Source organism: Condylura cristata, unplaced genomic scaffold (genome assembly GCF_000260355.1).
Source record: "Condylura cristata isolate star-nosed mole 26May11 unplaced genomic scaffold, ConCri1.0 scaffold00025, whole genome shotgun sequence".
Lineage (NCBI taxonomy): Eukaryota > Metazoa > Chordata > Mammalia > Eulipotyphla > Talpidae > Condylura > Condylura cristata.
In genome coordinates, this window is record NW_004567126.1 from 948,315 (window position 1) to 974,501 (window position 26,187).

Genomic DNA, 26,187 nt, shown 5'->3' on the forward strand with positions numbered 1-26,187 from the left:
CTGATGAACAAAGACATGAAGTCAGAGGAACTTGGAATATGGCAAAGGGGGAACCCGGAGACCAGATTCCCTGAGTTTTAATAAATTTGGCAAAAAGAATCCTCAAGGTGAGGAATCTGGACTGGGTGGCCCTGGTTTGCCCATAGAATCTTCCCGACTCCTTCCTTGAAATTGTTGCTTCAATAGATCCATTTTCTCTTTCACAAAAAGAGCTGCGTCAGAGGGTCCAATTCCTCCAGCCAGTCAGCAGGTCTCCACTTATTAGCAGGTTCCTTCCTCCTGCTCTGGTCCTTCTGCCAGTCTGTTCCTAGCTGTCCTCCCCAACAGGCCCTCCCACCCACAACCTGAGCACACACACGCCCACCTGAGCCACATCCAGCAGATGGTATCCTCAGCTGCCCATCTCAGCTGTTGAGACAGACAGAAAAGAACTAACAAGTTCTTCAATACACATCCAGGTTAAAAAACAAAAACAAATGCCTGTGGTGTCCGGTTAGCCAGCTGTTCAGTCCTGGAGAAGGGCCTCGGTCCTGGCCAGAGAAGCATGAGCAAACAGGCACTGGGCGTCAGAGTTTACTGTGGCCACCACAATACCCCATCCCATTGTAAGCAGGAAGTTTCCGGGAGCCTGCAGACATCAGTGGCCTCAGTGAGCTTCTCTCCACATCTGGGCCGGTGAGGGTACAGTGACTCAATTTGAAGTCCTACAGGGCTACTGTGAAATAAATGTATGCCCCTTGGCACAGGGAGGAGATGCTCCAGGTCTTCCAGGTCCCCAGAAACTGGTGGTAACTGGATGACGGGAAGGCAGGAACGGCAGTGACAGGACTTCGGAGTAGTCCAAGAGACTGGGGGTTTGAACCCAGCCACCCAGCACCCAGTGTGAAACTTTGGAGAGGTGGGGGAGACCTAGGCTTTTATGATTCCGCCAGCTTCTTGTTGGTCTTGTTCAAGAGCTTCTTGAGGTTGGAAGACATGAAGTAAGGCCTCTCAACCGAGCCATCATTCCTCTCCAGATCCTCCACTGCAGAGAGAGGCCGCAGAGCAGGTGGCATGAGGGAAGCCCACAGGCACGGGCCTCCAGGGATGGGGTAGGCAGGTGACGGGCACAGAGAAGCCTCAGAGGGTTAGGAAGCAAGACATACCGGGGCCAGAGAGGGGCAGACTCTAGTGGGCTCAGAAATGGGGACACACACACACACTCCCCACAGTCCCAAGCAGGCAGCCCCACATGCACCCCGGGGTCTATAGGGAGGAAACGAGGAGGCCTCTCTGGCCCCCAAGCCAGCCTCCCTCTCTACTCCTCCACTTCAGCCTGTTTTCCCTCCTCCGCACTCCCCTGCAACAGGATGTTTCTCAGCTCGGGCGACATGAAGTAGGGTCGCTCCTGAGAGCCGTCATTCCTTTCCAGGTCCTCACCTGGGCTCCCCCCAGGAACCGTGGGGGGGGGAAATGGGGTGATCAGGAAAGGAGGGATAAAGGGAGGCAGGGAAGAACAGGGAAGCCAGCAGGCATGGAGGAGAGGAAGAAAAAAAGAGAAAACAAAAAACAGACAGACGGAGAGACCAGAGTTAGTGGCAGCCACGGATTCCCCCCAACAAAGCCAGAAACTCTGAAGCCGGGGCCCAGGGGCAGAATATTCTAGCTGCAGCCTAGAACAGGAATGGAGCAGCTTCAAGCACAGTGAGGAAGGTGAAAGGGCATGCTGGGGCCCTAGGGCACAGGGCAGCCAATCCCTAGAGAAGCTGCAGGGCACTCATAAGGTGAATGTATATCTCCATCAGAGGGAGATGTTATGGCCACAGGGGACAAGGGTCAGGGCCCAGCAAGGTTTGGAATGAGGGGTCACTCACAGAAGCAGAGGAACAACGTGTCCACACACATGCCGTAGACACTGAAGAAGCCATGGGCAATCAGATAGGAGCCGATGATCACCGTCTAGACAGAGAGAGGAAGTCATTTTCACTCCAGCCACTGCCCAGGACAACTGCCTTTCAGCTGCAACCATGGCATTCCTCTGCTGATAAACCTGATCAGAATAACACCCTGGTGCTTCAACTCTGCAGCAGTGCTCTGCCATCCATGACATTCCTTATCCTTTTATCCCAGGGCCTTTGCACATGCTGTTGCCATGAATTAGTCTAGTTTATGTCCCTCTTGGTTTTGCCACAGTCTAAAAACATTAAGTTCTGGGGTAACACCTGCTCCAGGAAGCCATCTTTGACACCTAGAGTCTAGTTCTGCTTTCTTAACACTGTGCGCTCTTCTCCTGAGGTCTTTGTCCATATACAATTTTATTTACTGCTCCTGTCACGATCACAACTCAGGGCCTCCCTACTTGTTCCCTCTGCCCTGATGTCACCGGAATGTCCTTCAGATCTTCAATCTGACATGGCTCCCACTGTAGTTTAGGGCATTAAGGTTTATGCTCGCATCACTACTAGACTCTATCTATTCCATTTACTGCTACATTCCTAGCAACTGAGAGACTAACAAGACCTTGGTAGGTACCGGATACATATTCATGGACCTTAGAAAGATAAAGTAATTTGCCCAAAGTTATGCACCTTAAAACTAGCAAATACTGAACTAAAATAAAATTGAGGTCATTGGGTCTAAGATGTTTACTCAGATACCCTGCTATTTTTAGGATAATGACCCAACCCCTCCACAGCCCATCATCTCCCATCTTTATTTCTACCTTGGTCCCCTTCACTTCCTGCTCACCTTCACATGGTTTCCTCCCTGCTCCCACTGTGGTCCCATCTCAGAACTTCCACACTTGTTCTCTCTACTGGATGTTGCCTGCTTGTCCTTCAGATGTTTGATCCCACATCACTTCCACAGAGAAGTCCCCTGGATTCCCAGACTTGCCCAAATCCTCCACCACAGGCTTGGATGTTTCTTCCCCATGGCATACGTGGCATGCACCGTTTGCAATCACACCCACCCACCCATGTCATCATTCTACTCACAGCATAATGTATCTTTACACTAAATTATAAGAGCTCCACCCTTCCTGGAACAGGATCAATGCTTAACACATAGTCAGTTCACCTCTGACCACCATCCAGTCAAATGAAACCCAGCCAGTCTCAATACCTCCTTCTGCCCAGAACCTCACTCATCCCCAAAAGTCCATACCAGTATAGGGACCCAGTAATAATGGAGGGCTGGTGCTGTGTCCTGTATGATTCTGATACGGTGGGTGAAGAAGAAGAAAGCCAGGATCCCTGGAAAGGAGCAGGAAACCAAGATGGTTGAGGGGTCTTGCTAAGAAAGCAGGTCTCCAAACAGCTGACACTAATTATAGAAGACATGGAGGCCCAACAGTCATGCACAAATCACCCCAACTGACTCCCACAGCGCAACAGGCTGGGTGAGCGGAACTCACCCACGCTACCCACAACGAGAAGTTTGCCCAACAGGAAGAGGAATTCGGTAACTTTGTCTAGGACGGCCACTCTGCAAAGGAAGGTGAGGAACAGGCGTGAATGTGGGCCAGGAACTATAGGAGCAGGTGGGGTGGGGGCACTGTCATTCCCTGACCTGATGATGTTTCTCATGAGCAGGAAGAAGGCATTCCTGGCTGAGGTGCAGAAGTTGGTGCCATAGATGGCAATCTAGAGGAAGGCGGAGTGGAGATCAGGTCTCCTATGTGGGAATGGGGGTTCCTCTCACTTAGCAGGAGCCCCAGGACTACTCACCATGATGTAGGCATTCCTGTTGAGGAACCTGATGAACTTTTCCAGGCACCAGAAGCAGCATTTGAGACAGATCATGAGAAATTTGGCAAACCTGTTCTCTGCAACTGGGAGAAAAGGAAGGGATGCTGAAAGGAGAGGAGACCTCACCCTGGTAGGGAACCCCCACACACACACACCTCATTACGTGCATTTGCCATAGTCCAGGACTCCTGGAACCCACCTTCTTAAGGAAACAGGGAGAGATTTGATAGAAACCTCTTAGGATCCTACCCCACTTCCAAGTAGGAATCAACCCCAATCCAGTACCCTCAGTCCTAACCCCAAGGAAGGATCTCATCTTGAGACCTCTTTCCCAGAGGCCCCAAGACAGGACCCAATCATTAGCCATACAGCTACCTGAGAAAAAAGCCCACCTATGCCACCAGCTTGGTCCTACCCCAATACGCAGCCAGCCCGACTCACAGTCCCTGCAGCACAGAGAAGCTAGTCCTAGCCCTGGCTCTCTTCAACCTTCTCTTCAAGAGCCAAGGTCTCTTGGCCTCACTCTTCAGTGGGGAGAACTCCACCTGAGGGCCCCCTCAGTAGCTCTCCCATCAGAGGATCCAATCCCCCAAGCCCCTCAGCTCCATTGTTTTAGATGGGATCCAGTCAATCTTTCGCCATTTTGTCCTGGTCCCAAAGCAGAACCAATTTATGTTGGCCCCTCCACACTGCCCCACCAAACATGAAGGGGGCCCTCCTCCTGTGGAATAAGTGAGCCCCACCTTTCAGGCGCTGATCCAAGTACTCCAGCATCACTCGGATGATCTGCACTATGGCCAAAATAAGGGCACCAAAGGCCAGGGAGCCTGTGTGGTACCTGTTGGTAGAGCGGCTGATCAGTGGCTGGGTCAGGCTTCCTGTGCCCTATCTCGCCCCCACCTCCTGCCCACCCAAGGCCACACCTGAGGGCCCTGCCAAAGGCAGAGAAGAGCGGGAAGGCAGGCAGATCCTCAGGTTTGTGCAGAGCCCAGTAGTAGGAGGCAAAGGCCCCAGCCAACGTGACCTGGCCTAGAGCCAGCACGAAGTTGGCCAGCCAGAAGAACATGAAGGCATTGAAGATCTGTAGGCCCAGCAGGGCTCGGTGGTAGCCCGACTCACCGCCATAGAAAGCGAACTGGCAGTAGGCAGTAGGGCACAGGCGGGATTCATTAGAGGTGGCGAAGGTCTGTGGAAGAAACACAGGGCCCAGTCAGAATATAAGAGTCTGTAGTCAAGCATGGACTATGGGGGCCAGGGTGGGAGCATGAGCAGGTGGAGTGCACAGCGACAGAGTGGCAGAGATCAGTATGAAGACCACAGAGATGATGGATACAGAGGACAGCATCTTATAAAAGACAAGAAAAGGAGAAGTTCTAGAAGCAAAAACTAGATGGGATTAAATGTGGGGTGTAGAGGCAGGATATGAAGCCAAGGGAAATAAAGGTGGGTGATTCTGCACTGTGGGGGGGAGATGTATGCCACATCGGCTCTCTTCCCCACCATGCTCCCCACACCCAGCACAGGGCATACAGCAGACACCAAATATTTGTTGAATGCTCGCTAATGGAAATGAGAGGTTTCAGATCATTCGATGGTTATTGGGGCAAAAGCCAGCACCCCCCACACACACACCTCCAGTCACCCACCTTTGGATCACAGGTTTTCCCAATAGCTGAGCAGGGAGCATCACTGAAGATCTTATAGACGGCTTCATTGGAAGTGGACAGGAAGCTGGCAGCTCATTAAGGAAGCTAAGTTCAGGGATTAGGAACCCCAGGGTGCGAGACTAGAAAAGGGTCTCTCCCTCCATCTGGCCCTGCCCAGCTACATGTCATTTCTGGGCAAGTTTAGCCTACAACCATGCCTACAGTGGGGGATTGGCACCTGAAGATGGATACACAGCAGTGCTAGCCCAGTAGGCGATGCAAAGGCACAGCAGGAAGAAGGTGACCAGTGGGTACAGCATGGAGCACATCACATATCCCACAGCTCTGTGGACGAGCAGAGACAGGCATTAGGGCTGGAGCAGTCCCTATCTCAACCCCCTGGCCTCCTAGCACCTACTTGCTGGCTTCTTTGATAAGGGCAATAGCGATGAGAATTCTCTTCCGTAGAAAGATGAGCAGTAAGATGATAATAACCTCGAGGACGCTGAGAACGATCACTGTGAGGGGCAGAGGATGGTTGAGTCTGCCAGTTGCCTGGGCTTCCCACTCCTTCCCAGGTCATTCTGGGGGCAAGATTGGGAACTTGAGACTCACTGAAGGCCATCCAGGTCTGCCGTAACTGCAGGTACACGCGGAAATCCGTCTGGAAGCCGAGGTCTACCAGGGAGATGTCGGAGCCAGCCTCTCCACGCAGTCGGGCATACTCCATGTAGCAGTGAAATATTCCTGAGCAAGGGAACCACCACGCCATGACTCACCTTAGTCTCTAGACTGCTTCTCCTAATGCTGCAAAGCAGGTGTAACTGCCCCCGTTTGAGAAGCACACGCCAAAGCTGACAGGGGCTGCTATCACTTAGGGCCTGGCCACAGGGCCTTTGCACTTGCTGTTCCTACTGTCTGGTACATTCTCCCCTGGCTGGATCCCACACATCCTTCTGTCTCTGCTCAAATGTCATTATCTCAGGAGACCTTCCAGCACCTTGTCCCTATTTAGAATCATGCCTGCCCATATTCCAACTTCCTATTCTCCCCCCTCCCACCACCAGTACTTTCCTTTATTTCCTTCTTTCCCATCTTTCTCACATTCTCAGGAACATAAGCTCCATGAGAGTAAGGACTAATCCTGGTTTAGTTATGGCTATAAGCCCAGGGCCTAGAAAACTGCTCAGTTCCCAGTGGGAATGCAATCCATGTTGGTGAGCCAATGTGTAAGTACATAAATACCAGGATGGATACTATGTGTCCTGAACCTGTCCACTGACCCCTGTGCCCTCCTTCCAACAATGTTCATGGATGGGGAGGTTAACCTTTCCTGCAGAAGCATTAGGAACTTTCAGTATTCTCTTAAGCGCTTGTAGAATGGAAAAAAAAAAAAATTAAAGTCACTTAAAATGCCAGCATGTAGCTAAAAACCACTATTAACATGAATATTTTAATATCTGTGTCCTCAGCTGAGGATGGGTATCAGATCTCTTTCCTCCTGGAAAGTTTATTTGTTTTAAAAGATTTATTTATTTATGCATATAGAACTGGGTTCTATATAGAACTGGGTTCTATGCATAAATAAATAAATCTTTTAAAACAAATAAACTTTCCAGGAGGCCAGAGGTGCAGGGGTGGTGAGAGGATTCACCAGAGACAGAGTGGGGAGCAGAACAGGCAGACTGACTGAGTACACTGTTGAGAGGAGCAGAGGGCGAGACAGGAGAGGTCTGCTACACCATGTTGGTCACCTCAGGGACAGGGATCGAACTCGCACTGAAGGGGCTGCGGCTCGCCTGCAGTGCTGCACTTTAACCTGCTGCACCACCAGGGAGGGCCCCTGGAAAGTTCAAATGAATAATGAGAACAGGAAGCACTGGTATTTGAGGGTGAGGACTGCCCCTAGGTTCCAAAGGACCAAACTTTACAAGCCCCAGCACCCATCTCATCTGCACACTATCTTTTTAATAAGTCTCCTAAGGAGTAAATACTAATTATCCCCACTTTACAGAGGGAGAAATTGGGGCACAGGGAGATTGAGTCACTTGCCCAAGGTCTCAGAGCGAGGAACTGGCAGAGCTAACATTTAAAGCCTGGATGCTCTGGTGCCAATGTGCTAAGTGCTAGCCACCGGGTTAAGAAGACTACTTAAGGATGCCTTTCCTTTCCAGGCCCCAGTTTTGAAGATTAATGATTTCCTCTATATCCTGCTAATGAGCACTGAGGTCGTTTCCATGCATCTGCTCTTATAAAAAACACACTGATATGAACAACTTCTTAAGTATGCCAAGTTAAAGACAATGTATGCCTGGTGGTGTAGGATAAGATATTTGAATGGCCACTGCCATGGGCATTTTGAAGACTGTGGGGAGGGGAGGTCTCTCTGATGGGGGAAACGCACCATAGCCCAGCACCAGAATCACCATGACGATCATCACCCAGACCATAACACCAGCCAGGAAGCGGAGCAGGACAACAAACAGGAGGCTCAACACCATGGCAATGACCAGACCTCTGCAGATAAAACAGGACATGAGTGCACTCGACCCCTCACCAGCCTTATTAGACCGAGCAGCCCGAGGAGGGCACCTTCCCTCCCAACTCACATGACAATCCAGTACCAGGATACTGTGTAATCTTCAAATATCCGCATGGCCAGCTGCCTTGCCTCCAGGACCCCGTTGGCTTTCCTGGGGAAAGCAGGTGGATGGGGTTCATGCCAGATCCCCTCTGGCTAGCCCCAGGAGAAGCTCTACCCCACCCAGGTAGACAACATCAGGGGCAGGGGCCAAGCAACTCACCTGGCGCCCTCCACCAGCTCCGTGATGTTTTTCAAAGAGCCGTGCCCATCCTCATAGGTTGTCTCGTTGCCCACCATGAGGACTCCCTTGTGAGCATGGATGGCTGGGAAGCACCGCCGAGCCACTGCACGGAGCAGGGGATGGCACCAATCAGACTGAACCCCTGAAGTCACCCCATACCCCAGCAAAGTTCACAGGAACCAGGACTCACGGGGTTTGCTGGGGATGAGGACAGCAGGGCAATCACCATCCGAAAGCACCTGAGCCATACCCTGCCAAAGACAGAGGGAAGGGGCTTAGACCCCCAGGTCAGCACCCAGCCCCTGTCTAGACTCCAAGAGTAGCTGCCCACTGACCTTGTTGTCCTGGAAGCCAGGAACGCAGAACTGCCTGTAATACTCAAAGTTCTGGGATTTGTAAGCATTCAGGTAGGTGAGGTAACGGTCAGGGCATTTCTCCACACAGATCTGGGGGTAGGAGAGGATAGGAGGTGGGGTTATATGGGAGTTATGACAGATAGCCCATCCCAACTCAAGACAGAGAGATCCCAGCCCCCACTCCTCACCAGGAGAGAGTGAAAGGGCTGGGGCAATACTGTCACCAGAGGTAAAGGGACCAAGAGGGCTGGAGTTACCTGAGGAGTGGGACACTGGAATTCCAGCAGGACCAGTGGGCTGGCACACTTCACAATGTTGAAATAAAACAGGTAGGGTTTGTTCCTGGGATTGGGGACGGGAGACGGAAACTATCAAGGCATCTCAAGACTATCTTAATGAAAACAACAACAATCTGTACTGGCAGCCATCGCAACAGCCCCATTTCACAGATGAGGAAAATGAGCCCAGAGACTGAGGCTCCTATTCTAGGTCATACAACTAGAGAGTAGAACAGTGTGTGAGGACCCACTATTTGTTTGTTTTTTTAATAATATAATAGTTTATTTTTACATCATTTTGTGGAGAACCCACTGTTTTACCTCATCAGTTCATTGCCACTTAACACCAAATCCTGAAATGTTTCCTCTCTCTCTTTCACCTTAAAATGTGGGCCTCCAGAAGACAATATACTTAATGACTCATTTAATGCTGTGTCCCCAGAGCCTAGGAATGATGAAAACTCATTTTGTACATTTTTTTTTTCCACCTCGATTGTAATTCCCGCGGGTTTCCCATCACCAAATCACCCGTGTCCCATCACCATAATCCCGTGCATTTCTCTCCCCCCTCCACCCCGTTTTTGATCCCATTCCCCACTCCACCCCCTCAAAATGTCTCTGGTATATGGTTGTTCATTATTTTTGCTATTTTCTCGCCTGGTCCATTATACTCCTGCTATGAGTGAAACCATCCGGTATTTTTCTTTCTCTTTCTGGCTTATCTCACTAAGCATGATCTTTTCCAGCTCCATCCAAGTTGCTGCAAAAGACATGTGTTTCTCTTTTTTGGTTGCTGAGTAATATTCCATTGTATATATGTACCACATCTTTTGTATCCAGTCATCTACTTTTGGGCATTTGGGCTGCTTGATGAAATTTTTTTAAAGATTTATTTATGCATACAAGAGCTAGGGTACAGGCCAGAGGTAGCGGTTTGAGAAGATTCACCAGAGACAGAGTGGGGAGCAGAACAGGTGGAGGTACTGAAACACACTGCTGAGAGGAGCAGCGGGTGGGTCAGGGGACATCTGCTGCACCATGTGGGTCAGCTCCCTGGCTGAGGATTGAACACATGCTGCAGTGGCTTCAGGTAGCTTAATAGTGCTAAGACTTAACCCCTTGCGCCATCAGGACCGGCCCTGATGGGAGTTTTATAACTACTTGTTGATTGATCTAATGCATGGATATGGGGGAAACTCAGAACCTTCCCGGTACTCAGGAAGCCATCCTGCACATACCTCCCTAATCACACCAGGCCCCGAGAAGCCAGACTCACGCATTTTTTGTGCCCTTCTGCCCGCAGAACTCGCCTCGGCTATCAGTGGGATAGATCACTTTTCGTGGGTCCCCATGAGTCCAGGCTGTGGAGGAATTTAAGGACACTGAGGTGCTGCCACACCTTTAAAGCCCACCTCATTTCCATGTCAGTCTATGGCATGGACTGACCCCCAAGTTATGTCCCCTTGTCCACTCACCTATGAGGCCTACAGCCACGTAGCCCACAATGGCCAGGAGGAGGAACACGCAGCAAATTATGTCTGTGCAGCTCCTATGAGTAAAGGATAGCATTGGGGTGGGACTTTGGGTGTGCTGGGTATCAAGGACCCATCCTGCTCTGTGCACATACCCACCCCTGAGTGCTAACTGGACACATGTTCCAACTTACTTTTTAAATTTTAACACCTCTTGCTATGTTGTCCTCAAAGTAGCTTACTGCAATGTTCAGTTCTCTTTTAACAAAGAGTGCCCATTTCTCCACATCTTCATTTATTTATTTATTTATTTATTAAAGATTTTTATTTATTTATTCATACAGAACTGGGGTACAGGCCAGAGATGCAGAGGGTAAGAGAATTCACCAGGGACAGAGTGGGGAACAGAATAGGCAGATCGACGAAGTACACTGCTGAGGGGAGCAGCGGGCGGGTCAGGAGAGGCCTGCCACGCCATGTGGATCTCCTCGGGGCAGGCAGGGATTGAACTCATGCGGAAGTGGCCTAAGCGTCTTAGTACAGTGCTTTAACCTGCTGCGCCACCAGGGAGGGCCTCTCCACATCTTTTTAAGCATTAGGTATTAACATTTAAAAACTATCAGTCATTTTATATCATAAAATATGAACATGGTGAAAATTTAAAGAATACAAACAAAAAAAGGGCTCTTTGGTCACCAGAGAGGAAGGAAGCAAAGAGGAAAACAAGTAAAGGGGAGTCAACTGTATGGCAGTACATAGAAATCAAGACTCTTGGGGGCATAGACAGATGTCAAATTATAATGATGAAGCCTCTTTATTATAAATCAATGCTAGCCTAATGAATTTTTAAAATCCAAAACACCTATAGTAAAATGTATACGATAAAGAAATAAGCTCCCCTCTATAAGGCGCCCCAGTTGATGACTTCTTGGGTGTCTCTGGTTATTTATTAGGTACCAATGTCCTCAAGTATTTTTTGTTAATTCAAGTGTCATCATGTTACACACACTGTGCTATGTCTTGTTCTTTTCACTTGATGGAAATTCTGACTGTTGGTTTTTGCTATTTTCAAAAAGGTGGCACTATCATACATGTTTCCCTATTTGTGAAGTTTTATTGGGAGACTTCTTTCCCTAGAATTGTAATCTTTGAAGCTAGAGAGGAGAAAAACTTTTCAGGGTCACTGGCTGAGGCACTCCCTATAACAGATTGGAGAAACCTAAATTTAATTTCCTATATATAAGAGCTACAAAGATCTGTGTTTGTAACCCAACAAAATGAACAAAGCGGGCAGGTTTTTTATGGCTTTTTAACAAGGAAGCAAATTTGTAAGGAACTGATAAGACAATGAAATTGCGACTTGTAGTAGGTAGTAAGTTAGTTAAAAAGAGGAGCTGGGTGTTAGTATACTAAGTTCTCTTAAGTCTCTAGTAATAAGGATGCCTTGCTTCTTCCTCCCTGTACAGGGAGGATACTTTTCACTTGGGAGGTTTATTTCCTGCTTTCAAGGGAACAAAGGAGAGTTACAGAGTTCTAGTTTCTTCAGTAATTATAATTCAAAATAACAGACCAAAGTGACACATTCAGGAGCAATCAGCCTGAACTCCATCACATTTTAAAAATTCATTATTTCTAAATTCCTTGAAAAAAGAACTGCACCAATAAGTTTCAAAGCCAAAATAAAATAAAAATTGTCATTTCTTTTTTTCCATCTCTGCCAATCTCAGATGGAAAATTCTGTTTGGTATTGTATTAAATTACATTTCTTTCCAGTGAGTTTGAACGTTTTTTCTTAACTTCATTGACCACAGTATTTCTTGTTCTATAAATTTTGTATTCGTCTTTCGCCTAAATTTTTAAAAGTTCTTTGTAAGAACTCTTGGTATATTAAGGGAATTAGTCATCTCATTTTCAAATTATAAATAATTAGCACTACTTTGTTGGAGGACAAATTGGGGGGTGTGTGTGAAGAAATGGGTGGAGTTCGCAGAGACACTTCCCTCTGGCCCCCAGGAACCCAGATCTCTTACCTGTTATAAATGGGTCCTTTGAAGGTGGGATCATACTTCTGAGGTGAGCCTGAAAATCAGCAAGAGTGAGCTGAGTGGGCCACAAGAGCTAGACCAAAAAGGGACTGCGGGAGCCCTCCACCTTCCAGACGCCCTCTAGGGGTGTTTTTGGCCAAGAAGTCAGTAGAACTCAGAAACGAGGTGGATTTTAAGCTTTTGCCCAACTCTAGGTGACCACACCCCAGCCCCTGTCGGAACAGGTCTGGATTGAGTCAAAAATAGTAAAGAGTCCCAAGTACCACCCGGTGGCTACCCACTGGGGAGGAGGCTGCAATGCTAGCCTCCAGGGAAGCAGGCAGGGACGGCAAGGTCCAGAAGGATCCCTCAGGGGTACTGGGAAGGGAGCTATACCGACAGGCTCTCCGGGTGAAGGGGCTGGAGGGGTCTGAGAGGGAGGCTAGGGGCCGGGGGTCTGGCAGGTGCTAAGGTGGGAGCTAGAGAGAGAGATCTACTACTAGGATTCTCCCCGTACGCACTTTGCCTACCCCCTCCTCAGTCTTCCCGCCGTCCCTCCAAGCGGCCAGCCCCAGTGGCTGAGTACGCTGCCTACCGTGTTTCCCGTAGTAGTGTCGCTGCTCGCCCCCCATCCCAGCCGGCGTCCAGCACCGAAAGTCACCCGCCTGCTTCCCGCACCCCCGCGGGACACTGGTTTGATCGAGCGGATGCGCGTCCCGAGCGAGGGACGGACAGACTGGCGGCCGCTCCTCCCAGCTCCCAGGCGGGCGGGACGGCCCAAACCGGTCTGACCGGCCCCCACCGTGCCCCGCTCTGGACGGTCCGGACTGAGAGATGGAGGGAGGGAGCAAAGGGCCGGGCGGGCAGGCAGCTGCTCCAGCCACTCACTCGCAGGCCGTATTTAGCCCGCCCAGCCCCCTCCTCCCGCCCAGCCCCCACCAAGTCCTCTCCCGCTTCACCCAGTGGGCCCGGCCCCACCCGACCCGCCCGAAGACAAGCTTAGATCATCTTCCATCCCTGGAAGAAGGCTTTATCTTGCCCCATTCTCCAAGTGTGGAAACTGAGGCACAGGGAAGTCAACTTCCTGCCCAATGAGCAAAAACAGACTGCTGAACCCATGAACTATTTTTAGAGTACTTAGGCCCAAAACTCTCTAACTAGTGAATGTGTTTTATTTTGGCCTGCATTAAAAAATAAAAAGTTTGATGCCAATAGTTAAATACTGGAAAAGTTCCTAATAAAATACAGTTCTTTGGTCTTTCTTGAAAACTGGCACATTGGAAACAGCAACTCCAGTCACAGCACTCTCAGAGGCCAGGGAGGCTCCTATCTGATCCTGTTGTGGGTGCCCAAGGCCGCATATCTGAGCTGGCCTTCCCTCCACATGCTCACAACAAGCTCACTATCGCTCACTATCATTAATTTTGAAGCTATTGTTCTAGTGAACAAATATTTATTGAGTGCCTACTTGGAGCAGGCCCTGCCTGAGTTCTGGGTATGGTGACAAGAGAGACCCAGTCTGGTGTTGGTAATCTTCTGCTAGAAGGCCCTGGATTCAAACATACTTCTGCTCCATACCAGTCAGAGGACACAGGGCAGCACCTTGCCTTCCTGAACTTCAGGGAGTAAAGTATAAAACTAAAACTGATGAAAGAACTGGGTACCAGGAGGTATGTATGTGACATGGGTGTTTAGAGTTAGCATGAATGTACTCTATCATCTGTGTAGAGGGTTCAACTAATGTGGGAGTGTACCCTAGGTATGGGGCTATTGCCATTCTGGGGGATACAGTCAAAAGTAGTATTATAAACCCCCACACCAACCAACCACCCCCATATAGACTGTGTACTCTCTGTATCATGTGCTTGTCCTCACCAAATCTCCCAATAGTCCTTGGGGCCAGCTGTACTCTTTACAGTCCAGTCAAGTATATGGTCAGTGTGGGACATACTCAGCAAGAATGGGGCTATACAGTGTGGTCATACAGAGTTGGTGTTCAGTAACTATAACTGCTACCTCAGAGTCAGGCACCCAGGCGGGGCCATGTCACTAACATACCTTTTCTCTTCAGAAATGCCTCCACCTTTCCCCCACAGTGGACTCCAGCTACACAGGTCCCACCTGACCTCTGGCCCACAGATGTCAGCCAACAGGTAAGGCCCAGGGCTCCGAACCCTGACTTTGGATCACTAGTCCCACAGAAATCTTTCTGTTTAGAAGTGCCGGCCAAGCCAAAAGCTGCTGGCCCCATCACACCTGCTCAAGACAGTGGACAGAGAGCTCAGGCGAGGCCTAGGCTGCCTCCTTTCTTCTCTTCCCAGCTACACAGTCCCTTGAGGACAGCAGTTCAGGTTGAGGACTTCAACCACCAGCTTCACCCTGATGGCCCCCACCCCAACTCCAGCTGCACACTCCCATGTGACAACTGCCTGCCCGCACGCCATGTGAACATTTCATGGGCCTCACACACATAGCCCTGTCACCACAGAGTCATCCCAGGTCACCACCAACTATCCCCTCAACTTGCCCCATCTTGGAAGATGCATCTCCATCCACTGAAGTGATGAGGTTGGGAAGCCGGAATGCCCTCAGAATCTATTCAGAATCCAGACAATTATCACTCCTACCTTGTCACAATGCCGTCTCTTCCTGGGCTGTCTCCCTGCGTAAACCCTGGCCTCTCACTCTCTTTCCGTCATAGCAGTCAGAGGAATGCCAGTCATACCATGGCCCTTCCTCCTCCAGAACCAGCCCAGAGCCCCTCCTCACTCAGAGCAAAAGTCCAACTTTGGGATGGAAGTTGGAAAGCCTTCACTGTCAGGTCCCAGATCAGGCTGCCCCTTATGTGCCCAAGTATCATATTTATTATTTTAAATTAAAGAAATAGTCGGTGGATGAACAATGCACTAAACCTCTTTCTCCTAAGCAAAGGAGTTTTCTCAGGCCCTCCTCCTCTCCCTTCCTCCTGAAAACAGGAAATAGGCCTCCAAGTCAAATGTGCCCTTTCTGCAGAGAGATAGATGCTTATCTTCAGAAACAGGGAGGGGAAGCTGTACAAACAAGTCCTGCTTTTAGCTCACTACATTAGCTACCCAAAGTAAAACGTTCAGGAAATTCTTTGTGCTGTCTCTTCTCTGTATTGCTTCTTTGTCTAGACATTATTATCAAACTGGTTGTTTTGGTTATTCTTTAGGTATTTCATGGAGCCCCACATGTGCAAAATTTAATTTTCTTTCTTCTTGGTAATCTCTCTAGTATCAATTTGCTATTGGGCCAGGCAAAGGAACCAAAGGACAGGAGGAAGAGATCCCCCCCTCCCCCCAAGCATTCTCTACATTGTCATGCACACAGGCCCAGAACACTCCTCTCTGCCCACTTCCTGCCCTTACCATCTTCCCCTCTCCCTTTGCTTGCTCGTTGACAGCCTCACCACCTCACAAGGCATAGGCCTCAGGACCTTTGCATGGCCAGTCCCTCTGCCTAGAAAGCTCTTCCTCCAGGACTCTTCCTGGCTCCACCTCTTCAGAAAGGCTTTCTCTGACCACCCTATCTACAAGGGTACCCCTTCCCCCTCTATCGCCTCACCTCATTTTATTTTGTTTCTTATCACTAACACTTACATATTGTTTATTGTCTGCCCCCCTTGCCTGTTTGCTGCATAAGCAAGGATTTATCACTGTTTTGTTCACAACTCTGTCTCCAGTGCCCAGGATAGACCCTGGCATGGAACAGGCACTCAGCAAATGTTATTGAATAAATAGACACGGTATTTCATTCATGTATATATAACTAAATTGAAAATTAAATGCAGTTTAGAAATTTCTATGTGTGGATATTTAAATTTTTAATTTGTAACTTTCATAAAAGTAAGAATTTCATCTACGATAGTGTGGCAGAAAAGGATAAATCTTCAATAGCCCTGACTCTGCACTTGGAAGAAAATAAAGTTAACTCCACCCCCAACACATAGCAAAAAACAAAACAAGGTGGGGGCCAACATAGATTAATCATGCAAATGCCTAAAAACTCAAAACTGGGACAAATATGGAGGAAAAACACGGGAGCGTGTTTCTGCCAACTGATGGGTGGTAGGACAAGTAAGGTGGGTGGGGAGAAATAAGGGCCTTGCATCAACCAACTGGCAGCCAGGGTAGGGGCTGCAGCATTAGAAGATCTAGTGCTGACCAGGAGCTCCTTCCAGACCCTGATTGATGCTTTTTACAAAGATAAAGATGCTACCATCAACCCTGCTAGAAAGCAAAATTTATCAATCCCAAATATGTCTTTCTGGCACAAGGATTATTTTAGGCAGGTAATTTTTTTCAAACACAAAAAGGACTCTAAAAGCTGGGTGCAGGCTGTACTTTTATAAGGGCGTCTCCGTCCTCCCAGTATTTGGAAGACCAGAACAGTTCAAATTTCTAAGGTTTTAAGTGTAGGCCATGAGAAGGTAGCAACTTAAATAAGCCTAACAATCACACCCTTGTGTACCCCTCTTTTCTATGACAACCTCCCCAGACTGGCCTCCCTTTCTCCCCTTCCCCCCAGACCCTTTGTCTATAGTTAAAGATGTTATTTAAAGGAAGTGACTTGAGTCATTTCAGTGAGTTACTGTTTTTGCTGCCTCTCTCCATTCTGTTTTTTTTTTCTGTTAATGTGTCTGGTGTTAACTTGAATGTTCAGTCTGCGTAGAAGAACCAGGAAGGGTATGAGATATTTTTCCTCCTCAACACTGATTTTTACAATGGAGGAAAACGGTTTAAGGGAGGGAAACAGCTTGCCCAGTCATCTAGCACAAGCGGTCAGTCTCTATTTCAAGTTTGACGGGTAAGTGGGAGCCACTGAGAATGTTTGTGAAAGAGGAGGGCTATGCCAAGTCGGGGAGAAGATGTAAACAGCTCTCTCAAGGAAACTGTTGGCCTTTGATGGGGCAGCTGTGCCATGATTTTGCTGAATGAACTTGATTTCTCTAGAAGATGGAACTGAAGCTTCACAGAGGGGCACTTGGCATAGGCTTAGCTCAGGGCTTCATCTTGAGGGCTCTTAGGAAACACTGGTCTTCTGATGGGTTCCATTAGTTCTCATTAACATTAGCTGGGTGGGGATGTAAGGGGTGGTGACGACTAATGGTTTCTGAGAATTGAGCCTGGTCCAAACCTGACAGGATGTGAGCTTTCTGATTCTTTGCAAGAATGTAGAAGATTAAAAAAAATAATAAAAAGATGTGAATACATCAGTGTCCCCATTTGCTATGGACCAGACACTCTTTTTTTTTTTTTCATACAAAAGTTTATTTTTACATCATTTTTTCCTTTTTTTTTTTCCATCTCGATTGTAATCCCTGCAGGTTTCCCATCACCAAATCACCCGTGTGCCATCACCATAATCCTGTGCATTCCCTCCCCCCCCCCTTTTTGATCCCATTCCCCACTCCACCCCCTCAAAATGTCTCTGGTATATGGTTGTTCGTTATTTTTTTTATTTTCTCGCCTGGACCAGACACTCTTACGTCATTACGCAGCATACCTCACTTCACCCTTATAGCAACTTGGTGAGGTTGAGCTTATCATTGCCACATTCTGCCACATGTAGAAACAGGCCCAGAAAGGGCCTCTCTGGTAGCCTAGGGTTTAAGTCTCAGCTCTATCATGCTCCAGCTAGGGAGCTAACCTACATGTGGCACAGCAGGGCCTCTCCTGTCTAGCCCGCTGCTCCCCTCAGCAGTATATTTCAGTGGATCCACCTGTTCTGCTCCCCACTCTGTCTCTGGTGAGTCCTCTTACCCTCTACACCTCTGGCCTACTCTGCAGTTCTTGTATACATAAGTAAAAATAAATGTTTTTTTAAAGATTTATTTATTTATGCATATAGAACTGGGTACAGGCCAGAGGCGCAGGTGCAGTGAGAGGATCCACCAGAGACAGAGCAGGGAGCAGAACAGACCAAGTGACGAAGTACACTGCTGAGGGAGCAATGGGAGTGTCAGGAGAGGTCTGCCACGCCATGTGGTCACCTCCGGTGCAGGGATCAAACTAATGCTGAAGTGGCTTTAGCTTCTTAGCGCTGTGCTTTAACCCGCTGCGCCACCAGGGAGCACTCCCAAAAAATAAATATTATAAAAGAAAGAAAATGGCTCAGAAAGGAATAGGGTGCTATGGCCAGAAAGAGGGTGAAGAGCAGTGCTGCACCATCCACTCCCTGAGTCAGTGTCTGTATGAGTTTCCTGTGGCTGCTATAACAAATTATTACCAAACAGATGGCAAATGACCACCAAGTAGGTAAAACAGTACAGATTTATTATTTTCTGCTCAGATGTCCAAAGTGCATCTCATAAGGGTAAAATCATGCAGATTGGAAAGAACCCGTCCTCTGCTTGAAGCTGCTCACATCCTTAGGCTCGTGCTCTCTTCCTCTGTCCTAAAACCAGAGTCCCATCAAGTCCACATCTGCTTTCATTGTGTCCTCCTCTGACTGCCTCCTACTTTCTTTTGGAAAGGTCCCTGCCCTTGGTTCCACACAGACAATCAAGAATAATCTGCCCATTTAAAAATCCTATATTTAATCCAATCTGCAAATTGCCTTTTGCCAGCATGTTTATAGTCTCAGAGAATCAGGACATGGACATCTTGGCAGGGCAGGGGGTATTTCTCTGCCAACTCCAATGTCTACTGTCTAGACCAGGGTTGGCACTGTAAGCAGTGAGACAGATCTGCCCACCATCTGTCTTCATATGACCCCAAGCTCAAAACAGTCTTTACATTTTTAAATGACAGAAAAACAGCAAAGAAGACTTTTGTCACATACAAATTATGTGAAATTCAAACACCAGGGTCCATAAATCAAAGTTTTCTTGGCACACACCCACTACTTACTATTTTCATGTAATTTATGGCTATTTTCAGGCAACAAAAGCAAAGTTGAATAGCAGTAGTAGAGACCCTATGTGACCCACAAAGCTGAAAACATTTACTCTGTGACTCTAGACATAAGACATCTGCATGGCTCACCTGCACCCCAGGTCTCTAGGCCACGAACCAATATGTCTTATGTCTCCACCTGAGCCAGAAGGTTGCAGTGTGCTCTCCTGCTGACAGTGCTAGAGGATCACTCAGGGAGGGTAACACACAGCACTTTCTTTCTCTAGGCTGCTGTTTTCCTGTCTGGAGAACAGAACTAACACTTGCACTTATTTCCTAGGTGTTATCAGTGCTCAATGCTCAAAAAGCATGCAGTGCAGGTCTCTGGTCTCAGGTACACAGCTTCAACCATCCTTGTAATGTGAAATGTGCTCCTTTTTCAGAGGGTGCAAACTGAGGCCTCACTAAGCTGGTGAGGGATAGAGCTATGAATCAAAACAAGGCTGTCTTTCTGCACTCAGGCCTTTTCACCTGTAGCTACCAGGAGAAGCAGAACTTAAAATTCACAATGGTGGGGGCAGGAGTGGGGAAGTTGGGTATTCAACCAGCCTGGTGTGGAAGGTGGAGGTGACCCTAGGGTCCCAGACTTACTGGGCATCATGGCTGCCCCCCCGACCCCACCCACCAGCACAGTGCATGTAGGCGATAAGGAAACTAATACAGGCTGCCCAGTCACGATGCTGGTGCTAGGACACCAAGTGCCACCCAGCCCCCGCGGATTCCAAACACCAGCCAAGTTCCAAGGCCTCACCCACTCAGTCAGGCCAGCTCACTCTCCTCCCTTTCCCAGAAGTCTGTGCCTGGGAAATGGTCATCCCCACCACATAGACAATTCCCCTAGATGAAGGGTGTGGGGACAGCATTAAGCTAGGAGTGTGATTTGTGTGGTCACAATGCTAAGAACAAAAGATAAGCTCCTACTATGAACAGGGCACCAAACCAGGCATTTACTTCTAGGACGTCACTGAATCTCATAATGAGCCTGTGGCATAGTCAAGAAACCGAGGTACAGAAATGCTTCATGACTTGCCCAAAATCACACAGCCAAAAGCTGTTGGGACTTGAACTCTACTCCGACAGCCTTCTCACCTTTCTCTTGAGCTCTGTGTGGTGTGAACAACTCCCACTAATGGGGCATCTATAATGCATCAAGATCTGGACTAAATGCTATACCCCATCAGTTCACCAAACCCTCCAGGCAGTCAGATAAGGACCTGGCACTGTTAGCCCCATTTTAAGGAGAGATAAATTGAGGAACATGTATATGTAAAGTATGTATAGGAAATTTTCAGGGATACAAAAGGCATATGGTAAAAAAAGGGCTAAGAAGAGAGCTGGGACAGAACAGAGTCCACATTGAGTTCCAGAACCTGGGCAGAAGAGGCAGAAACTTGTAGTCAGCTTTTTAAAAAAGATTTTATTCATTTTTGCATAGAAGAACTGGGGTGCAGGACAGAGGTGTGTGGGGTTGTGGTGGTGAGAGGATTCTCCAGAGACAGAGTGGGGAGCAGACTAGGCAGATCTACTGAAATACACTGCTGAGGGGAGCAGCCAGTGAGATAGGAGAGGTCTGAGGCACCATGAGGGTCAGCTCCCCCCCCACCCTGCCCCCCCATCAAACTCAGGCTGGGAGCTGGCAGGCATTCCAGGAGGTGAGCCTTCAAGGGTGGTAGCACTGAGACTTTAACCCTTAAGCCACCAGGGAGGCCCCCCCTTAGCTTTTTCAGTAGATGTGTTGTGCTCACTGACTTACCACCTTAGGTGCCAGGTGCTTCATGCCTCCTCTGTTATAGCTACCTCCTGTGTCTTGGTCTCCTGACTCTACCACTGCACCCACAGAGACCAGTGGGCATCCATGGACTCCTGAGTCAGGTGCGGCCCCTCCTCTGCACAGAGCTCTGCGACCTCCATTTTTCTCAGAAAAAAAGGTCAAGTCTTCTCCATGGCCCACAAAGCTCTGTACACCCACCCTTCCTGTTCTTCACCTCCACTCACATCACACAGGCTTCCTTACTGCTCCTCAAACTCCCAAATGTTCCCACCCCAGGACCTTTGCACAGGCTTCGTCTTTTGCCTGAAAACACAGGCAAACTCCTCTGGTCACCACAGACGGCCCTCCGGCCCTCCATAATCTCCCTACTTAAAAACTTAAACTCCCACCTCCAGGCCTTAAAGATCACTCCCACCTGTCTTTGCTGCTCTCATACCCTAAGAATTTCCTCATTCCACTTAATTTCTTGCCTGTTTCCTTTCCTAGAAGTTAACCCCACAAGTGTGGCGCCTGTTGTATCTCCAGGGGTTAAAACCCTACTGGGTAACTGCACAATCAATGTTTGCTGAAGGAAGTTATGAATGGATTTATTGATATTAAGTCACTTATATGCTTATCAAGATAAAAAATAGTTCAACCAGAACAACCCTCTAGGTTAACAGAAATCACTCTCCCTCTTACTCTTGGCCCAGAGCCCTCACTTCCTCTCTATGAGGCAGTTCCTCTCACTGGCTTCCCTTCTATCCTTAAAGACCGTCTATAGACGGTCTATAGTATCCGCTATAAGCAGGTTGTAGCTATTCACCTCCCAGTTTTGTGAGACAGTTCTCACTTTTCTAGTTCACAGACTCACAATTGGCCTTTACTTCCCAGCGGCCTACTTAGCTACTTCATGTTTTTATAAGGCAACATAGTATTCCACTGTGAGAACAGTACTATTTTTCATTCAGCCAGCCCCGGCCTTAAAAAGATACAGATGACACCCACACACACCCATGCACACCGACATTAATGGACTAACTGAGGAAGGACACTTCTTGGCTGTGTCACAGCTGAGTCCGGACGACTGGCCAAGGGTATATGAAGGGTTTCTTTCACAGGGAAGGCTACAATTTTCTATGTGGTTAAGGGCTTATTTTTCATTTTCAGCCCCCACCCTGTCTCAATGGAAAGAATATATTAATTTTGTTATATGAGTTTAAAATAACCCTCCTTGGTGGTGACCATAATGTAGTATAAACAGATGTTGATTTACAGTGCTGTATACCTGGAACTTACAAAATGTTATAAACTGATGTTACATTAATAAAAAGCCCTCCTTTTGACTAGGAAAGAGCATAAAATAACTTTCTGGGATAATGGGAAGGTTCTGCAACAGATCTGAATTGTTTTTTCCATTAAGGACAAGTATTAAATATTTTAAAAAGCATGGTGTTTCACATGTCAACTCCCCCCCCTTTTAATTTATTGTATTGTATTCTTTTTATAATTGCTGTCTTCTTTTTTTGTTTTTATTTTTAATTTATCTTATCTCCCACATCATTTCTGTCACATATTCTTTTTTCTTTTTTAAAGATTTATTTTATTTATTTTTGCATACAACTGGGGTGTAGGCCAAAGGTACAGGGGGTGAGAGGATGCACCAGAGACAGAGTGAGGAGCAGAATGGGCAGATCTACTGAAATGCAGTGCTAAGGGGCACAGCAGGTGAGACAGGAGAGGTCTGCCACAAGGTGGGCCTGGCCTGAGATAGAACTCAGGTCATAGTGGCTGGCAGTAGCTTGATTGCACTGAGACTTTACCCTCTGAGCCATCAGGGAGGTCCTCACATATTCTTCTTTTTTTAAACAACCATTGACAACTATAAAAGTCTGCTGGATTTACAAAATAGGCCACAGCACAACGTGAATGTACTAAACACTACTGAACTATATTTTTCAAAAATAGTTAAGATGGTAAATTTCCTGTCATATTTTTAGCATAAAATATAAAAATAATATCAACAGATTGTCCTTAGGCATGAAGGGATCCTGGAAATGCTGGCAATGCTTTCTTTTTTCTTCATCTGGTACTAGTTACATGGATGTAAAAACTCTTAGAGGCGTGTACAGTAAGGATCTGTGCCCTCTGATGTACCAATGTTCCGCTTCAATAAACTTTTAAATATTCCCCTTGCTTGGTCTACCCATCAATACACAATTTGGTGCAACTATGAAAAAAAAAAAAAAAAGATTGAGGAAGTTTTCCAGGCACAGCCACCAAGCTATATTAAGCAAAAAGAAAAAGCAACATGCAAAACACAAAGCAACTACCTCTTATTCAACAAATATTTGTTGAATACCTACTATGTGCCACACACTGGACATATCATCAAACAAAAGAGACGTGCAGTCCTGCCTCAAGAGGGACTACAGGGATTTGCTGACATTGCCGTGAAAAGGGAAAAAACAGTCACTAAAGTAAGAATGTATAGATAATTGCATGTGAAGGTCTAAGGCCTGCACTCTGTCCAGAAGGAGACACAAAATGTCATACTACTGATGAACACCAAGGAGGGAACTTGGTTATTAGGGGAGGAAGAGGAAGACTGTTCATGACAGAATCACAAAATCTTCACATCTTTCGTATTTTGAAACCTGTGATTGTATGATCTCTTTTAAAAAATAACTTTGAAACTCACAAGTATATACTCCCAGAATCCCAGGATCAGCTGAGTTGGACTCTAGCAAATGGAGTCATAGAAACTGATTTTAAACAGTCACTACAGTTTTCTCTTTCCCGATCTCCTACTTCAGAGTCTATTGTTTTAAGTTCTAGAATGATTTCCCATGTTGCTTATGCTACGGGCGGCTGGGAAGGATGATAATACATATTGCTGACATCACTGGGCCAGGAGTTATTTCCCGATTTCCTTAAATGCCGGAAAGGGCTCCTCTAAACATGCTATCTGCCAAGGGGTAGCTTCCATTCCTGCAGGTGCAAGTCTACTTCCTGTGGAGAGGGCCTCCTCAGCTTATGGAAACCCAAGGCCCCAGAGTACCTGGAACAGGAAGCTTCAGAGCATGCAGCACCAGTAAGGCACAGAATAAATAATTCACACCAGTGAGTGTGGTCTGCCAAGTCCTACAGACAAGGAAACAGTCTCACCCGGGGCCACACAGGTCAAAGCCTGGATTTGTGTCAGTCTCATGTCACCCCCAAAATTCAGAGAAGCTACTGGGGTACAAGAAAGACTTCGTGAATCATTCCTGCACACAGCTCCAAAGGAAAGCTCCTCATTATGTGGCAGGGACTTCACAGGGCAGCCTCAGGTTCTTGGTTCTGATGAAAATAGACTATTTACAAGTTAAGTGAGACATCCCCTCTCCCACTTTGAAGAGTTAACCCATGTGGCCTCTCGCAAGTAGGTGAGGGCCTGGCTGCAAGCAAGATATAGCTGAAATCACCCCAGGATCTGCTGGGCCTCTCAGAGAAATAACTCAACAACTGTGTAGTTAGTTTGCTGTTCCTCTGCCTTAAACACACTTACCCCAGATCTTATTTCTTTGTTTAATCTCTATCCCAAAAATTTTTTGGTTTTGGTCACTGCTGGATTCTTAGTGTGAAGACCATGCTTGTAACATGCTCAGTTAACATCTGACCGAGTGTACATTGAGAGCACAGGCCAGTGTTGGGCACAGAGGCCACCCCCAAACAGGTATGATTGTGGCAATCTTTGGGAGGGTTAGCTCAGGTCATCGGTGACTATGTCCCTTCAGCCAAGTTCAAGAATTTGAGAATCATGTCCTCCACTCCCACCTCAACCAGACCTCAAGGAGGCCAAAGATCCTCAGATGCTCCCCAGGACATTCCCAAATCAGAGACAGCCGGCCACACCCAAGGTACACAGCACTGGGTACCAACAGGAAGGGGGTTGGGGGAGGTATTTAGCCTCAACCAAGAGCAAAAGGGCTCCTGCAGAAGGTGGGAGCTGGCAGCTTCAAGCAGGGAAGGGAGTGGCTGGACTGAGGCAAGCGCGCAAGCCTCCCTCTAGTCCTCCCCATCGGTTTCTCTGCAGTCTTCAGACAGCACAGTCCCAGGTGGGGAGGGAGGCACAGCTCTCGTCTATTTGTTTCTCTAGATTATGTTTAAGTGGTTTCCGGACCCTTCCCCAAGGCTTTTGAGCCTCACAGTTTCCGGGAAGTTCCTATCTCACGGGAGGGGCGGCAGGGGACAGGGCACTGACACCTGGGTGTGAGGCTAAGTCAGCCATGGGGGACCCAAAACGAGTAAGAGGAAGGAGTAAATGAGGTCTCTACACCATCCCCGTGGGAACCCGGGGAAGAGATGCACCTTGGTGCTAGTGAGGAGAGTGGGGAGGAGGTCAGATTTTAACCTCTGCCCCCCCCTCCCCGGGGCACAGAGGCTGAGGCCACTCTCAAAGGTCGCAGGGAGTGAGTTCCAGAGCCGACTGAAGAGTGCACCCCCACCCCCTCGCAAAGGGCAAGGAAAGTTTCTCAATTGTTTCCGTTTTTCTTCCGGGGGGGCCCCTCACTATAGGCGCCCAGGTTTCCGCCCTTCACAGGCGGCGACAGACAACTGATGGGCTCAGAAATCCGACTGCCCAGTCTTGCCTCAGTTTCCCCACCTGAGCAAAAGCCCCAGACGGCTGCCTCTATGGGAAGATATACAAAGGAAACTGGAGGGGGATCTGGTGAGGTTCGGGGGCCTGTCCCTTTTCGGAGCCCTGGTTGCTGTCTCCCCTCCCCCGCCTGCCATCTGAGCCAGCCAGATAACGGGACCTCTCAGCGCGGAGCATGCGCCGTGTGTCCCAGCCCATCGGCGGGCAGGGGAGCGAGGGCTCCCGGCAGGGAACACGAAGCGATCCCGCGGGGGCAAAGGGGTCGCAAGCTCGGTACAGAAGGGAAAGGCGGGCTGGGGAACCTTAGCCGCAGCGCGGGTTTTTAAGATCTCAGCTGTCTGTCCCCTTCCCCCAAAACCCATCAACTCAGCAGAGGCGACCCTCAGGCAGAGGCTGCACCTACCGTAAGCTCCGTCCTTCCGCTGGTCCTCCATGGTCGCGGCAGGCTGGGAGGAGAGTCCGAGCCAGCGCGACCCCAGCCCCGGCGGGCGGGAGGCTCGGCGGGCTGCAGCGCCCAGCCCCGGGCCCGGCCCTGCCCCGCCGGCCTGG

General features: G+C 48.4%; 1 protein-coding gene across 2 annotated transcripts; it reads right to left on the bottom strand.

Moving 5' to 3' along the window:
* On the bottom strand, nucleotides 1-26,187 carry SLC44A2 (solute carrier family 44 (choline transporter), member 2). Of its 2 annotated transcripts, none has more exons than XM_004689027.2 (22): nucleotides 26,042-26,187; nucleotides 12,336-12,384; nucleotides 10,309-10,382; nucleotides 10,110-10,194; nucleotides 8,813-8,897; nucleotides 8,535-8,645; nucleotides 8,390-8,450; nucleotides 8,179-8,302; nucleotides 7,984-8,067; nucleotides 7,779-7,891; nucleotides 5,990-6,121; nucleotides 5,793-5,892; nucleotides 5,627-5,719; nucleotides 5,375-5,459; nucleotides 4,652-4,914; nucleotides 4,472-4,566; nucleotides 3,708-3,811; nucleotides 3,550-3,623; nucleotides 3,395-3,465; nucleotides 3,145-3,233; nucleotides 1,854-1,938; nucleotides 1-1,024 (listed from the first exon to the last, which is right to left on the bottom strand). In XM_004689027.2, the coding sequence occupies exons 1-22, from the start codon at nucleotides 26,070-26,072 to the stop codon at nucleotides 918-920; spliced, it is 2,115 nt and encodes a 704-aa protein (XP_004689084.1). In that variant the 5' UTR covers nucleotides 26,073-26,187; the 3' UTR covers nucleotides 1-917. The 2 variants fall into 2 exon arrangements, with proteins under 2 accessions (XP_004689084.1, XP_012585118.1); XM_012729664.1 differs by having other exon boundaries at nucleotides 932-1,419.